Raw genomic sequence first — 17,054 nt, 5'->3', positions numbered from 1 at the left:
TGCTACTCTACTTTGTGTAGCTTTTGAATAACAACTTTGCAGCTTCCAGTGCTAACAACAACTATTGTGATATTAAAGTAATCTGGCTTTAATTTACAGGCTGCATTGGAAGCAAGTACATTTTTTGTTTTGTTTAATGAAAAAATTGATATCTTAAGCACAGAGCAGGTTTAACACAAGCTGCATTTACTTTCACTTTGGTGGGGTTAATATTTACCTTTGTGCTTATTTTAAGCCAAAAGCTTCTCAAAAGATTGATACCGTTCAACTGTGGAAAACTGTTAGAAAAACACAAATGTCAAAATGAAAATGATTACAAAGAAAGTTATTCAAAAGGCAAACAACAATTATATAGTGAAGTGCAAAGCAGATAACTTGCTTATAATAGAAGTGAGAAGTTTCAACATGGAGATCTTTATTAAAGCTCAGTTTTCCATTGTACAAATGTCATCATAGTTGAAACTGCATGCAGTGGCTTAATTTGAGGCACGTTACTAAGGAGAATGGGCATTGAACAAACATTTAAAATAAAAAATAAAAATAAAAAAAAAACATTAAATTGCATAACTTAATCTTATTGATATTGCAATTAAATTCAACTACAAAAGTATGTGTCCAATTTTATTAAGTTGTTTTTCTGTGGAGACATGTAACAGAAAATACACGTATTAAATGCAGAACAGAGGGAGAAACACTTATAGCAGTTAAGACAAGTTAGGAAAACAATTCATTTTGCATTAAGAGTATTTTTGCCACTAAAGCTTAAGGAGATAACAGAGGATGAGGCACAAAGACAAATACTGGAGGCATGAGAACCACCGCGTCCAAGTGAAATGTCTCTATCGGGGTACAATACGTTTTTAAATCTCAGTTAAACCTGAGCACTGTATTCACTGAGGTCTAAACCACGAGAGACACTAGAGAGTATGATGCACTGCATGTTTTGAGATCAGAAAAATGAAGCATCAAATGCCTTTTTGAGACAAAGTGAAGTTACGTTAGAGATGCCAACAGACAGTGCTCTTAAACTGACGTTTAACACTACAGAGATATGGGTGAAAAACTAAAAAGACAACGTGCAAAAATGTACCACTGCACAACAAAAGAACAGCCAAATAATGATGAAATGACAACAGCAATTTACAGAATGTGGTTATAACTCTACCGTGCTTATAATTTTGTCATTAGTTAGTCCTCCCGTCATGTTTATTCTTCATAAAAAGCTTACATATTGCAGCATGAGGAGAAACGATGTTATATCCTCCTTTCTGGAAACATTAAAGTCCAGGTCAGGTCACACCAACGAAATAAACAAAATCAATAGAACAGGCACATACAAAGTTACCCATCATATTGGCCTCCTGCACACTAGTCATCATACTGAAGCTAATCTTGGTTTGACTGCTGTCCACAATGTGCTACAGCAGCAAGTCAAGAGCTCTGGTCAACAAATGTAGCTTGGAGAAGATCGTCAGATGAACCCACAATGTTATATATCAACACAGCATATATTCTACTTTTGGCAAAACAAAAAGCTTAAAAATTGATTGGTCACATTGGTTGCATTTTTAGTTTTTAGTTTAAAAACAGGCAACCTTCTTCATAGCACAGTATACAGGCAGAAAGTGAAAATGGACAAATAGAGAGAATAGTATTCTGACCTACAACAGTGAAACAAAAAACATCTGACAAAAAAGGCAGGAAAACAATTGCTGAAACTCTCCTTCTGTTCTTTTCATGACTTTTGTTTGCTTGTTTTTATGTTTAGCTCGTCCCATAATGCAACCTGAGGCACAACATGAAAGTCTACTTTCTGAACTTTCACAGCTTCTTACTGCTCGCCTTTAATGGTTGACCTTACAAAAAAAAGGAAGCAGCAATTTATCTTTTCATCATAAGAGAGGAAATACATTGATGTACATGGATCAAAAATGACAATATATTACCAATAACCAACATTAATCAATCCATATTGCCAAAAATATTAAGACCAGGGAGGAGTGGTAGGGAGAGCAGAGTAGTAGCGCCTTTGCATGTGCGCCCGTCACAGTACGGTCTGCCTTCCGTGGGAATGTTGAAGAGAGGGGTGGAGGTACATGAGGGAGGGTCGGGGGTGAGGAAAAGTAGGGAGATAGGAAGGACAGACAAGGAGAGGAGTTCACCAGCCCTCTCGGATATCTGTCGAGTGTGTTTGTGCATTGTGTGTGAGTCCCATCGATACGACATCATGTTGGGTTTTATTCCCACTCTGTGGTGCCAGGCGGTTTGGAGGTCAGATCATACATGACTCTGGAGATGCCTGGGATCTTCTTGATCTCATTCACCATCTTCAGCACCACCTGGGAAAACAGATAAGACAAATAACTCCTGAAACACTGAACAACCAGAAAGAAAACATTGAGACGCTCCTTATTCTTGGGCCGATAATGCTTAAAAAGGTCCCATGGCATGAAAATTTCACTTTATGGAGGTTTTTTAACATTAATATGCGTTCCCCCAGCCTGCCTATGGTCCCCCAGTCTCTAGAAATGGTGATAGGTGTAAACCGAGCCCTGGGTATCCTGCTCTGCCTTTGAGAAAATGAAAGCTCAGATGGGCCGATCTGGAATCTTTGGAAAGGGGTTACCTCCCCTTTCTCTGCTTTGCCCGACCAGAGAATTTGGCCCACCCATGAGAGACAGACATCATGGCAGTTGACAAGTGGCAGTTGATCAAGGCCACACCCCCACCCTCCACCTTGTCCTTAAAGACACAGAAATGGCACATCCTAAGGAAAGCTCATTGTGGGACTAGCTCTAGTGGCTGTAATTCTGCACCAAGCTGAATTTCGGGAAAGTGACTTCAGATACAGTATTAGGGGACCACTAAGGTCTATATAAAAGCATCCAAAGAGCACCATGTCATGGGACCTTTGATCCCTGAACCTAGGTTAGTATCCATGATGGTAAGATGATGCCACCAAGTCTAGAAAACACTAAGACCAAGTTGAGAGGTTGAGTCGTGGCATACCTCCTCTGGGATATGGTTGCCCGGCGTGGCGGGGATGCCGGTCATGAAATCGCTGGTGATGAAGGTGCGGACCACCACAGAGCGTCGGCAGGATGGCTGCTTTTGCAGTGGGTCACGGTCAAAGTGCAGGGGGGTCAGGATGACCGGCATCTGGCTGATCTTACCGGAATAGCCTGAAAGAGGAGCCAGACAGAGAGAAAAGTTCTTATTGCTGCTATAACAAAAATAAAGTGAAAATAAAAGTTGCTTCATGGTCTTAGACTGAATCTGAAAACCAGCTGATTGACTGATTCCGCTTCATCCAAGGAACAGACTGTGCAAATATTGTGAGTTATTAGCGAAAACATGAAACGCATAATAACGGACCACATGTTAGTAGGTACAATGATTTAATATATTAAGCATTTGCCCATGGGGCAGCTGTCCATGAAGTACGAATACTTTAGCACTTGTAGTTGTTGAGGTTTCAGCTTTCTAACATCACTCCCATAGACTGCCCATTATAAATTTTAATACTTTAAAAATAAAAATATGCAATCACTGAAACATTAGTATAAAGAAAAGAAATAGCATACATCCGCTGAAGACGTTCAAACAAAGTTTCTACGACAAACTGTACAGAAAAAGGCGAAATAATAAAAAATAAAAAGAGAAGAAGATTTAGTGTGAGAGCTAATTAGCACAATGGGATACGGAGTGAAACCATGGCCAGTCAGGAAAGTACAGACATATCACGAAAGAAAATTCTTCTCACTGGAGAACAAATATCTGGTGGAAACGTTAAATTCCCCATGTGGATGCAAGTATGCAGACACGTACACTTTCCTGGATACATATGTAGGCATATTAATACCAGGTTTTGTAAAAGGAGTGAATGGTTTTTAGAGAAAACACATACTCACCAAATATAAATCATCCCGAATAATCTGTAATGCTTCATTACATAGGGCTAAATTAAAATGTCTAAAATCACTTGGACACACACACACACACACACACACACACACACACACACACACACACACACACACACACACACACACACACACACACACACACACACACACACACACACACACACACACACACACACACACACACACACACACACACACACACACACACACACACACACACACACACACACACACACACACACACACACACACACACACACACACACACACACACACACACACACACTTACCAGACTCTCGAAGGATAGAGTGAGCTACAAAGTCAGCCTGTCTGAGCGTGCTCAGAACACCTGTGGTCAGGAAAGTTGGGGTAATGTCTGTTGGCGGCTCTTTCATGTGGGACCCAAACACATACACAACTCTGGAAAAAGGAGAGACAGGAATGAATGGGTGTGTTTGTGTGTTCTACCGATCATTGACAGCACTTAGTGTCTAATGTGAGGATCAAATATTACAGAGGACCAATGAAGAGTACAACTGTAAGCAAAGAGTGTGTATTACCTGTTGATGCTATGGCACATGCGAGGGATGAGTCTAGCCAGGAACATGAGAGATTCCCAGTGTGGAGACTCTTTACTTGTGATGCCGCACACGTAACTGTAGGACCGGCAATCACCCTGAGACCAAAGATGTATTTTTATGTTATTTTTACAGAGCAACAAAGAAAACAAAGCAGAACACAAATCTTCAACAAACGTTAGCGTACGCATTTGTCATTTTCCAAACAGTCCTTTTTTTTCCAGTTAAATAAACTGGTCAAATTTCTATAAAAAGAGTCGGTATATCTGTATGTTTTCACTTCCAACAAATTCCCCAGGCAATAAACGCTGCCCGTGTTTGTCCAATGTCTCCTGTCTGCCCCACAATTTGAGGTTTAGGGTAAATTTAAAACTCTGGCCTCAAACAGGAAGTAATAGGACACACCCACACACACAGACACTGGCTGACTGCAATGTTTGGGTTAGGAAAGTAGTCATGACAATCCTTTTCTGGTCAACACTGGTCAGTGTAAACTACTCGGGAAGCGATGTTTATTTATTTTTATTTTTTTTGCCATGTTTAACCACTTCCACAGAACACACTCTTTGTGTGTCAGACTAACACTGGTCAACATAAGTGAAGTTGAGGAAGAAACTAAAATGTGCTACAATAGTTACAACAGATCCCTCCCATGGCTAGGCCTAGAGAGGGTCAACGAGTAAGAAACTAAGAGGCTTTGTGTGGGTGGGTGGGTGTGTCCCGGGGTTAACCACTAAATTATAGTTCTAACACAGCGAGACAAAACAGCAAAAGTGAGACACTGTTTCAAGCTTCCCCTGCCTGGACATTCAACAGCAGTGGTAAAGACATTTCAATTCTCCACATACATGTAAATGCAACAGCTCCTAAACAAACAAGCTTTGTAGCCAATCATTGTTTTGCATACAAAGCAAGCATTTTGTTTTGGAACATTAAACCTATAACTAATTTTTTTTTATTTGGGTCTTAAGAAGCAACTATTTTGACTGCAGGTTAACACATTCGGGCTGCACATCACTGGAAGCATTATTAACAGTATGCGAGATAGAAGATGATATGTAAACTGTAAAAATGTGTAGAGCTTCAAACCCTAAAATTGAAAGCAAAGCCATCTAACAAGATTTTGCTGGGCACTGAACAGACAACACAGTTTACAGAGGAACTGGTTGGGTTTGATGAATTGATTGACCAAAAGGGTTACCTGGACGCCGACAGTTTTGATGGGCAGCAGGAAGGCATTGAGTGAATGAAGGCTGGTGATCTGCAAGAGCTTCTCTTCCTCCTCGTCAGATATGCACGACTTGACTCTCTGCAGCAAGGCATGGGGCTGGAGGGGAGAGAGAGTTTTAAAGCAGCATGATAAAACTGGAACTGAAAGGACAGAGACCTCAGAAACAGCTCTGTCTATGTTGGGACTACCGTTATACTCCTTTTGGGAACACTTCTCATTTACCAGCTTCAAATGTGTCCATCATCTTTGTCACAAAAACCATGATTCACAATGTCAAAGTATAAAATCTATTACATCTACTGTCAGACAACCAGCCCATATGTAGTGTGACTTCTGTATATGGGCTCTATTTTTCAGGGTGATGCCCTTCCTTTAGCAGCAAAGTGAAAAACAAGGTACCCAAACAAACCTAAAACATCTTTAAGTCATCAGACTTAATTGGCTTTTGGTGCAATGTGGCCAACCAACCACCAGAGGTTGCACATTTTTAGGCTACAACATTTTTTGTCACATACAGCAAACATCTCTTCACTATATCTGCTAGCTGCCTGTCCCCTGAACACACTGTAAAAAAATGCGGTCTCTGTAAACAGCCCCAGGCTCCACAGACGGCAACAAAAACAAACTGTTCCAAACTGCACCACCAAACAGTCTTCCAGCGTTCCAGCCAAAAACCGACAAGAAGGATTGGGGGTGTGGGGGGTGTGTGTGTGTGTGGGGGGGGGGGGTTGGTGCGCGGAAGCACAGAATGGAGGGAGAGGGGACGGGATGAGGAGGAGTGAGCTAGCCTCGTTTTGTTTGAACATCAACAAGAAGTGCCGTCACCCGAACATCGCTTAGAGCACCTTTAACCAGTCAGGACAAATGGCCACAAGTGTCTTCTCATTTTCTATGTGGACACTGCTCAAATATTTCACCAGTAGTTTCTGATGCTTTAAGCTGGTATACTTCGTAGGCTTTTGAAGGCTACAGAAGCTCAACATGTCACACACTGTTTGTTCACTGAAAGTCCTCCATCTGTCTTTGATTTGTTTGGATCTGTGTACCACCTCCAAAATTTGACATCAGGAAATTTATAGTGGCCACACTTGCTAGGGGGGTGTTTCAGTAAGAAGTGATTCATTTAGTACTCAACAATTTACACACACACACACACACACACACACACACACACACACACACACACACACACACACACACACACACACACACACACACACACACACACACACACACACACACACACACACACACACACACACACACACACACAAAATTGCCATCCAAACTTCACAGGACAAAAAAAAGGCATATTCACTGTATTCAACATATTGCCATTGCAAATACATGAATTAGGATTATTCAGTTACAGTGACATTAGATTTTTTTGATGCATTGGTTTTGTTCTGACCTTTTTGACGCTTGCAGAGAAGTCTGTGATAATTTTGAGGATGTTGTTCGTTTCAGCAAAGTCCTTACAGATGTAGGGCTCCTCTGCACAAATCACTCTGATGGACAAACCAGGACCTAAAAGGCAAAGCAGAGAGGAGGTGCACTTTTTAACAAATACAGGAGTGACGTAAGGACAGTTTTGAGTTTGTCTGATTGAATAAATAAATAGGTACAGAGGGAAAGAGGGAAAGAGAGAGAGAGATATAGAAAGGAGACAATGGTAGAAAGAAATCATCACTAAGCATTATATTAATAATCACTTTTGTAAAGTTTTGTCAGAGCGTGACAACATAGGCATGTGCTTATGTACTTGCCAGGGAAAGGGTGTCGGGAGACAATCTCCTCTGGCAGGCCCAGCTCCCTCCCCAGCGCTCTGACCTCATCTTTATGGAAATCTTTCAGTGGTTCGATTACTTTTCCCTGGAGGATCACAAAGGAGTGGAATCAGCATTGCAACAGTGTGGGAGTAAGGGATAGGTTTAACTTGCATAGCTGTGCGTTCATATAAAAAGCGCTGAGCAAAACAACAGAAAGCGGCAATAATATATGAGCAGTAAACAGCTAATAAGGAGTGTGAATGTTATTCACAGAAGCTTCAGTGCTCCTTTCAAGTGTAGTATAATACCAGGGTTAAAGAAGGAACAACTCTTTAGGGGAGGAAGGATGATGTAGATAATGTACACTTTCAATAAAAGGTAAATGATGTTTAGGTGTTTGTGTCTTAGTGTTTAAGATATATTTCCTGAATGTGTGGATACAGAAGATGTTTTTCAATGAGTCAGGGTTACTGCATTATTGCTCGGCTTTTGTGACTTTCATAATCTGTGCACTAAACAGCAACAGCAGATGTTCTTTTTACGCAGACTTATGTTTACAGCATCGAGCAGAAGTTCATGTCACTCTTGTATCATGCAGTCCTTCGAAGCATTATGATATGCACAAGAGCAAAGTTTGATAATCTGTCTGTACCACTGCATCAAACTGTCTGTGCAGACTGCAACAAAAACTATTCTCTATTCTATTCTCAAAATGCCAGCTTGTACCATTTAAAGTGATGGTTCGGAGTAATTCACCCTAGGGTCCTTTGCAACATGACCTCGAGCCAAACACCCCCCCAGAAGCTTTTTTCACCTGGGTCGAACATTGGGAGAGTTAGCGTAGAGTAGCGTTATCAGCTGAATAGCTTAGCGCAGGGGCTAATGGACCCACGTTTGTATCTCGTAAGTTACCCCACTAATAATGCCCAAAATGATACCAAATGTCTACAAGTAGTACAAATAGGTTATGCACTCATAAAACGATGGATTGGAAAGTTTGTAAGTACACCAGAAGTTTATGTAAATAACACTTGCCTGCTGGCTTCTGCTCTCTGCTGTTGTTGTTGCTGCTGAAGACGAGTGCTTAGGGCCGTCTACAAATTAACACCCGAAAAGAGATGCAACAAAAACATTTTTTAATTTAACTTTTTTTTTAAAGTAAGTGCTGTAGTATAACTAACAGGAGACAAGTAATAATTGAGGTAAGTTTGGAGACATTACCTTATTTAATCATTAAATTAATAAGTATTTTTGTTGTAACTCTTTTCGGTGTAGTAATTTATAGACGGCCCTAAGCACTCGTCTAACTGCAGGTAGCAGCAGCAGCAGCAACAGCAACAGAGAGCAGAAGAGAGCAGGCAAGTGTTCATAAACTTCTGGTGTACTTACAAACTTTCCAATCCATCGTTTTATGAGAGCATAACCTATTTGTACTACTTGTAGACGTTTGGTATCATTTCGGGCATTATTAGTGGGGTAACTTACGAGATACAAACGTGGATCCATTAGCCCCTGCGCTAAGCTATTCAGCTGATAACGCTACTCTAGCTAACTCTCCCAATGTTCGACCCAGGTGAAAAAAGCTTCTGGGGGGGTGTTTGGCTCGAGGTCATGGTGCAAAGGACCCTAGGGTGAATTACTCCGAACCATCACTTTAAGGTACAAGGTTAGCAAAACTAAAAAGGCATACTTTAGTTTAAGAAGTAGTGGCCAGAAGTCACTGTGTAGATGTAATGATATGAGCATATTAGTGGATGTGAAAACTATGTGCAATGGTGATGTCCCATCCCCACAGCAAAAATACAGTATATCGTATTGTACTGTATAATTCAAATAACTTAACTTGTGGCGATTAGCCATGCCATTTAGCAGAATCGGTTTGCACCTAATAATATGTTCGCCAAATTCTGCCATTTTTGTAAACGATGACTGACAGGTGTCTTAGTGCTATTTGGCATTCAATTACAGTAACATGATTTGTTATTCTGTGTCCTTCTTGTCTAATGGTATAAATGCATTCATAACTATCCATTTTATTGAATATGATGGCCACACGCTGAAGCAGCAGTATGTATCAGGGAAACTAATAGGTTAGTATTTGTGTGGGTATGTGCACGTGTACAGTACCTCATCTCTGAGTTTGCGGATGAGCTCAGTGTCATTGTGGTGTGTTTTGATGACCTCTGCCTTGCCGCTGGCGAGGTGAGAGGCACTCTCAATGAGATCAGGCCGCAAGGTACCCTGGGCCAGGAAAACCTCTTCTGGCTTCAGATTCATCTCTCCTATCACTTCATTTGCCACCTGTGAAGCAACACAAATCACAAAGTCAGATGTATTCCATGGTAACAACGCTGCAGGGCAGACAAGCTTGCAGGTTCAAATCAAAGTGTGATATATAACAAAAATTGTCTACAACATGAATGATTAAAACCCAGTACTCACTTTGACAAATGTATCTCCAATGATTTTCCTTTTCTCTTCTGGGTTGGTAGTCATATTCAAAGTCTTGCTGATGCGTTTTCGTGGCGTCCTGTCCTCCTCAGAGATGGGGAGGGTTGTCGTTCCATTGTAGAAGGTGTGAGCTGCATTTACCACTAAATAGAGTCGAAAAAGAGAAAGGCACAATTGGGTCACGAGCAACACAAAAATGTTCTTCTCCAAGATAACATCAAAGACAAAATAAATATAATTCTTCAGTACCTTGTAATATCCAGAGTTGCAACTGTTATTTTTATTAATTAATTAGTCATATGGTCTATAAAATATCAAAACAATAATGGGCAATTACACATCACATGGCAATATAAGCTTTAATAACAAGTATAAGGAAGTACAATGGAATGTACTCACTTGAGGTCTTATTGTACCACCCCTACTTCATTTAGACCAGCACAACTTTTGTCCCTACCTTTGAGTTTGATGCCCAGCTTGGTGAGGGCCTCCTCCACACTCTGACTCTCTCTCTTCCTCATGAAGCCGTTGTCGATGTGAACTGCTATCACCTGGTCCTGGTTAAGAGCTTTGTTAAGGAGAGCTGTGCAAACTGTTGAGTCTACCCCACCACTCAGCAGCACCTGAAAAAAATCATTACAGTCAGTCATTAACTGTGCAGCCAGATAGTTGAGTAGTGACATCCAACCGCTTTAGAGATAAATTTGTGACCCTGCTAGATTAAGGAGGAAGTATTAAAACCCTTGCACTTACTCTTTCTTGCTCTCTAATCAGCTGTATGTCTAATTTCTATTCATGTTAGCCTCCCAATGTATTAGTCATGTTGTATTTGATATATCTGGGGTTTTTTTTCTGGTGGCAGGCTGTAAAATATTAGGCATTATGAACTCAATCAAAAAGGACGTGATGACTACAGCCTTGACACTTCTTTACTTATAATTAGCGGACTACCAACTCTTGGGAATCACACACCCACAATGCCACACTTGCCAATTGCTACTGCAGGAACAAACTACAACAAGAGTATAGTAACAAAGATTGAAAGGCATATCCCTCAGACTGTAGTAGAGGAAAAAGAAACCAAGGCTGCATGTATTTCTTTAAATATAAATCCTGTGCTTTGAGCCTGTTTCTTACACTCATTTATCGCCCTTACACTCCCCTGAGAGGAAGCCCAATTTGAAGCCACTCAGGGAGTCGACTACCTCTTTTCAGATAAAACAGGGTTTAATTTGAGAGTTTAATTGGTTCTACTTTACTTCCCACTATTGCTGCTGTCACCACTTCCTGAGTGGCTATCACGCTTCACACTCACCACCCAGCTTTAGAATTTGAGTCAAATTATCTCCCATTATAGGTTAAAATGTGCTGAGAAAATATTTTGTTCCCTTTTCTGATGTTTCTTTTTTTAAGTCATCACTCTGCCCTAAAAATGGTTTGGATAACAACACAAACAATCATGAAAACTTGGTGCAGTTTTACTTACCAGGACTTTAGACTTGTCTACTTTTTCTCTGATGTCGTTGATGCACACCTGTTCGCGGTTCTGTACGGTAAAATTACTTGTGCATCCTGCAATCTCGAAAAGGAAGTTACGCAGCATCTCAATGCCTCTCTCAGTCAAGTCCACTTCAGGGTGAAACTGTGTCCCATACAGCTTCTTCTGTTCATTAGCAATTCCTGGTGGGGAAAACAGATGTGGTGAAGAACTTTTACCATTGCCATTTTTCCTCTCTGAATGCCACTTATACATTCAAGAAACTATTATAAACATACACAAATAAATAAATCAGGATTTCAGATAGATTTGGAAAAATAAACAGACAAAATACAGATTGAACATTCTTCTCAGAGATGTAAATACATACACAGTCCGAGGCTTTCTAACATATACAAACAAATATAGCGGTTTATTTGGAAATTGCATGTGAGTGTAACCACAATCTATTTTTAATTATGTTATTGAGGGCCACAACCCATTTCACGTTCTGCTCACCGGCAATGATGTTGCCTGATCGGGCCACCTCTTTAAAGCCATCAGCCACTTTATCAACGCTATCTCCATGGGTCAGCAGGACCAGTTCCTCCTTCTGAAGGCCTCTGATAATAAGATAAACACAGATGCTGACGTCAGAGGAAGATGTGTGGTGTTCAATAACATTACATATAATAGTATTATGTTTACAGGCCCAACTTTCACTGGGTGCAGGGGCAGACAGTAATTAAATACTTTTAGCCAATTATTTTAGACTCTGCAGTATTTGTGTAACAGCCAGGGTAAAATATGTGACTGCTGGAATGCTTCTGCAGTTTATCTAGCAAATATGGCACTAGGACAAACCCGTTGAGAAGCGGTTGTGTTTTACAGACAAAACATTTAGTCAGTTATTTAAGAGAAGAGATGGTACTGTAAAATTACAATTTTGCTTGTGATCCACTTGAGCAGCAATATTACCTGAAGAGGGAACAAGTGTTGTCCAGTCCAATACTGAACACTCCATCTTCCCTTACACTCTTTTTGTGTACTGTGCCGCCAAAAACTTTATTCATCATCTGTAAACACACACACACACACACACACACACCCACACACACACACACACACACACACACACACACACACACACACACACACACACACACACACACACACACACACACACACACACACATTATTTCAAAGAAGTTATAACTGCCAGCTGTCTAGAGAAATTTGCTAGCCTGAGAATGGATGGCTGCTAGTTTTAATTCCCAGGCCAGCTGGGAAAATTGAGCAAGTAATGCTCTGATCTCCCTCAGCTAGTGTCAAAGTGCCCTTGAAGAAGGTGGTGAAGTCCCAGCAGGAGAACTGAACAGCAGCATGGTGTAGATTGTTCGCAAAGCGTAGCTACTCATAGTGAATGTGTGTAACAGAAGAAGGATGGTCTACCTAATCACTATAAAAAGCCACCCATCACAGAAATGTACTGTGTATGTATCTGCATAGATACCTGCATCCCATAGCAAATCCCCAGGACAGGCTTTCCGATAGTGAAAATGGCAGGGTCGAACCAGGGGGCATCTTCTGCATACACAGAGGCTGGACCTCCTGAAATGATGATTGCCCTGAGAAGTGGAAGGGAGAAATAAACAACCAAGGCAAAATATATTATAAAAGACTTTCATATTGACATAATGAGGTAATAACTATGCTACAAGGCAAACAACAATCCCCTCTAAATAATATGCTTCTCATGCTCACCTGTAGCCCTGTTCTCTGATAGCAAAGGCCGGGGTCTCTAAAGGGAGGATCTCAGAGCGTACACACATCTCTCGCACCCGTCTGTCAATCACCTTGCCATACTGGGCCCCAGCATCCAGGATCGCCACCGCCCCCTCACATGATCCATTCTGCTCTGCACTGATCTCCAGCTGTGGGCACGCACATTCAGAAATACACACATTCTGTTGAGCTGAGCGGGCAGAAAAGTATACATACATAGTCGCTTTTGCACACTACGGTTTACCAAATTAAATTTGACTATCACACACAGACATATAAATGCTGTCCTTAGTTTCAACAGTTTGGTGGCGCTTTGGGTGACAAGTGGTGTAAGGTAACACACTCCTCAACATAATTGTGCTTTACTTCTGACCTACCCATGGAAAATGTGACTTAATAAGGCCTAACATGATTATGGACATGTGAGCTTCAATACAGACAAAGATTTACTCTTGTGAAACCTGCAGTAACCCAGTAGAATCACATGAAACCCACAAGTTAGTCAAGCTATTAGTGAGCAGGATAATAATTAGTTTATTTAATATTGCACATTTATTTTACAGAACAAAGTCACAAAGTGCTTTTCACGAGTACAACTGTTAAAAATAAGACCCACAAACTGTTTTAAAAAACAAGCAATAAAAAAATATAACTTTAAAAAAATGACAATGTAATTAACAGTATACTGTTTTACATTGACACAACTGTAAATGTTTGGTTATTATAATAAACATATCAGCAGATCAAAGTTTGGGAAACAAAAATTCAAGAACCAACGGTAGAGAGCAGTTCGATCACTGACAGCTAATTCATCTCCACAAACTGGGTACACTCTATATACTGTCTATGGGTACACTAGAGCAAGAAGAGAAACATGATCCCACGTGGTTTGCTGAAACACTTCCGCCGTAGATGTTTTCTAAAAACAACTTCCATTAAGCATACTAACGTTACCCATCACCTTCGATTTCAATCACTGCAGCTCTAGCATTATTATCGCGACAAAAATACTTGACAGTTTTACAGCAAACTTTACCAAATCACCGGGTACCATAGCAGCAGCAGCTCTAGTTGTCAGACCGGTAACCGCAAGTTGGCTCATACTAGCTTAGTGACGACGTTAGCAAACCTGTGTCAGATAACGTTCCGTGTGACAGTAACCGCATATAATAAAATTAGTTTGCCACAAGCTCAATGTCACTTTCCAAAATGAACGCCAATGCATTCATAATACAAGACTTTCGGTTAGTGCTATCATTACACATTCGGACCGCCCGGCTAGCTAAAGCTAGCTATCAAATTGCCTATCTAGCATGCTAGCTCGCGGATACTATATAAACAGTAGGCGAGTATTTTTTTCCTAGGCTGGCGAAGGCATGTCCCGCCCTACTCTTCCTCTGGTTGGTTTACCCTGACATTCCTAACCTAACCAATCCCACTCCTCTTGCCTAAATCTAACCAACCCATACAGAGTAGGCAACTAGAGCTAGCAAATCAGAGGGAGAGTTAGGGCAGGTCATGCCTTCGCCATCCTAGGATTTTTTTAGGCAAACAGTAGTAACTAATCACCATTAGCCTGGTAGCAGCACGTCCTGCGAGCAGCTGGTTGAGTTAGCGGAGCAATGCTACAACCCACGCGGTGTTTGGAGGCAAAGGGTATTGGGAGGGATCCACCATAAGAAGACAACAGCCACGTCTAGTGTGAAATATGTGAAAGCTTTATGCTAAACATAATTAAGATATCCTGACGGCTAGTTAGCAGCCATGAGCAACATGTTAATGTTATACTGCAACAGGCATACATAGCGTACTCATTGCTCCTCAGCGGAACTGGTGGTACCGAGCTCTCTAACTTTCCCCCCCGAGGTACACGCAGGCCGTAATTAACAGAGAGGACTACAACAGCAATCAGGGTCCTAACACGAAGTCAAGCGGGCTGCCCAGTACCAGAGCACCGGGTACTCCCCGCTCCACTGACCTTGTCTCCGTTGCACAGAGCCATGGAGGACTGTCGTGTTGTGGAATGAGCTCCCCTTCGCCTCGGTGTCCCAGGTCTTGAGAGAGAAAAAAAAAAAAAAAAAAAAAAAAAAAAAAAAAAAAAAAAAGAGAGAGAGCGCTACTGGTTAGCTCCTGGCTCAGCACGCCGACTACTGTTTCAAAAGCAGATTAGGTTGTTGGGTTGAAGGTGGGCTGTCACAGTCTGTCCACTGGTTGGGAATAACTTTCACAGTGTGTGAACAGACTAAATAAACGTGTCTGTAAATCATGGGTGGAGCGCAAAGTTAAATCCACAAAAGTTGCCCCAAGAGGGCTGGGCTTAGAGAGTAAGTTAAAATATGGTTAGCTAGGTGCTTAATTTTTTACGAGATAGGACATTCGTAGGTAGGCCAGTGAGTGTCACAGATGTGTCCAGAGGGATCTCCCAGGATATTTGCCAATCCCTATCCCCCAATAGTTAGGGGCGTCCAAAGCAAAATGAAATTAAGAGATTTTTAAACACCTTTTGACCAATATAGGAATTTGTCCTGATCCACTACACAATGCTGACATATCTCGGTTTTCTTTCTAAAACCGTGGGTTAGGACAGGGGCACAACGTCATATGGAAAAACATCTTGTATCATACTATTATTAATTTCAGATTGCAGTATTATGTATCAATATAATATGTTTTGGAAACTCATTTTATGAAGTGTCTGGATAAAAAAAAAAAAAATGACTGTTTGTTTAAGACCAGTGACTTAAACATCTGACAAAGTAAGTATTTGTTTCTATAAATAGCATAAAACAGTCCTGCTCATATATTTGAAATATTGCCAAACAACAGCCTAATACAAACAGGCAGTATTAAAGGGATAGCGCTCTCTTTCACAGTTGACAAATTTGTATAGTCTCACTTTATGTTGTCAAATCACCTGAGACTGCACTATGTGTGATGAAGAAAGCCCTGTTAATATACAATCTACAAGCAAATGAGTCTAGAGCCTCATCTCAGACTCTTGTCAGGCAGAGGCACCAAGTATGTGAGAGAAACCCCCTGTACTTTAACACATATACTATATGTTCAAGGACTCTTCCTCTTAACATGTCTTTTCCAGATAAAATAAATTACAACATAAGTTACCGAATTCAGCCTCAGGCTTTTGTGTTTGCCATTGACACATTTCATTTTTGGCTAGTAATAATGTAGAACAGTATCCCTATTTTCTCTACATAACGATTATTACATGCTTTCAGAAACCATCAACATGTAATTCACCAAAAGCTAAAGAGCAATTTCACAGCAAAAACAAAAGTTCAGGTATCAAATAGACAGATGTCAAAGTCCACTTTGTGCTGAGCAAGTTTGTAGTTCTTGGTTACTTTTAATATATTATTTCCAAGTATAAAAGATACATTACAAAAAAAACTATGATAGTTTTGAAATATGTTTTCAAAAAGAGGTACGGTAAAGGTTTTCAACCTGGGGGTGGCAAACACCAGGGGGAAATGTTTAATAGGCTACAGTTCTATAAACCTTTTTCAAAGCAGGCATTTGGACAAATCACACACAGGTGCAACTAATTATATTACTAATTTCAGCATAGCATCTCAATAATTGCTGGAACACAGCCATCATTAATGTTATTAGTTCCACCTGAGCATTCCCTGCTATGATAAGTCAAACATCTTCTGTGAATAAAGTATTACATTCGTATTAATTGGGGAACAATTAGGAAACGACTGCTCTGGGAAGTTAAACATTTTAGGGCACATAATCACAGTTTGAGAACCATACTCATGTGATGATATTAGCGCCATCCTGTGGAAAATGTAATGAAAAGCACTTTACAACAT

The 17,054-nt window shown here is 40.7% G+C and overlaps 1 protein-coding gene across 3 annotated transcripts; it reads right to left on the bottom strand.

Moving 5' to 3' along the window:
• Nucleotides 1-394: 394 nt before the first annotated feature.
• Nucleotides 395-15,277, bottom strand: gmps (guanine monophosphate synthase). 3 transcript variants are annotated; one of them, XM_039777726.1, is made up of 16 exons: nucleotides 15,197-15,277; nucleotides 13,198-13,367; nucleotides 12,947-13,061; nucleotides 12,412-12,509; nucleotides 11,953-12,056; nucleotides 11,443-11,636; nucleotides 10,414-10,579; nucleotides 9,948-10,099; nucleotides 9,633-9,806; nucleotides 7,503-7,608; nucleotides 7,148-7,263; nucleotides 5,707-5,832; nucleotides 4,488-4,603; nucleotides 4,217-4,347; nucleotides 3,010-3,182; nucleotides 395-2,339 (listed from the first exon to the last, which is right to left on the bottom strand). In XM_039777726.1, exons 1-16 carry the CDS (start codon nucleotides 15,218-15,220, stop codon nucleotides 2,238-2,240), a joined length of 2,067 nt encoding a protein of 688 aa, XP_039633660.1. In that variant the 5' UTR covers nucleotides 15,221-15,277; the 3' UTR covers nucleotides 395-2,237. The 3 variants fall into 3 exon arrangements, with proteins under 3 accessions (XP_039633660.1, XP_039633669.1, XP_039633651.1); XM_039777735.1 differs by lacking the exon at nucleotides 15,197-15,277 and adding an exon at nucleotides 14,788-14,805; XM_039777717.1 differs by lacking the exon at nucleotides 15,197-15,277 and adding an exon at nucleotides 14,255-14,493.
• Between the last annotated feature and the right edge of the window lie 1,777 nt (nucleotides 15,278-17,054).

This window comes from Perca fluviatilis, chromosome 2 (genome assembly GCF_010015445.1).
Source record: "Perca fluviatilis chromosome 2, GENO_Pfluv_1.0, whole genome shotgun sequence".
Lineage (NCBI taxonomy): Eukaryota > Metazoa > Chordata > Actinopteri > Perciformes > Percidae > Perca > Perca fluviatilis.
Note: the sequence above shows the minus strand (reverse complement) of the source record. Positions and strands in the feature narration are given on the sequence as shown.

What these genes read in the sequence shown, in the direction of transcription:
- gmps (XM_039777717.1), bottom strand. Translation starts at nt 14,320, where the DNA reads ATGAGCCAACTTGCGGTTACCGGTCTGACAACTAGAGCTGCTGCTGCT. An exon ending in ATCAGAGAACAGGGCTACAG is followed by an intron (nt 13,062 to 13,197) that starts GTGAGCATGAGA and finishes TCCACTTCTCAG; the next exon opens with GGCAATCATCATTTCAGGAG. An exon ending in TCCGCAAACTCAGAGATGAG is followed by an intron (nt 7,609 to 9,632) that starts GTACTGTACACG and finishes GTGATCCTCCAG; the next exon opens with GGAAAAGTAATCGAACCACT.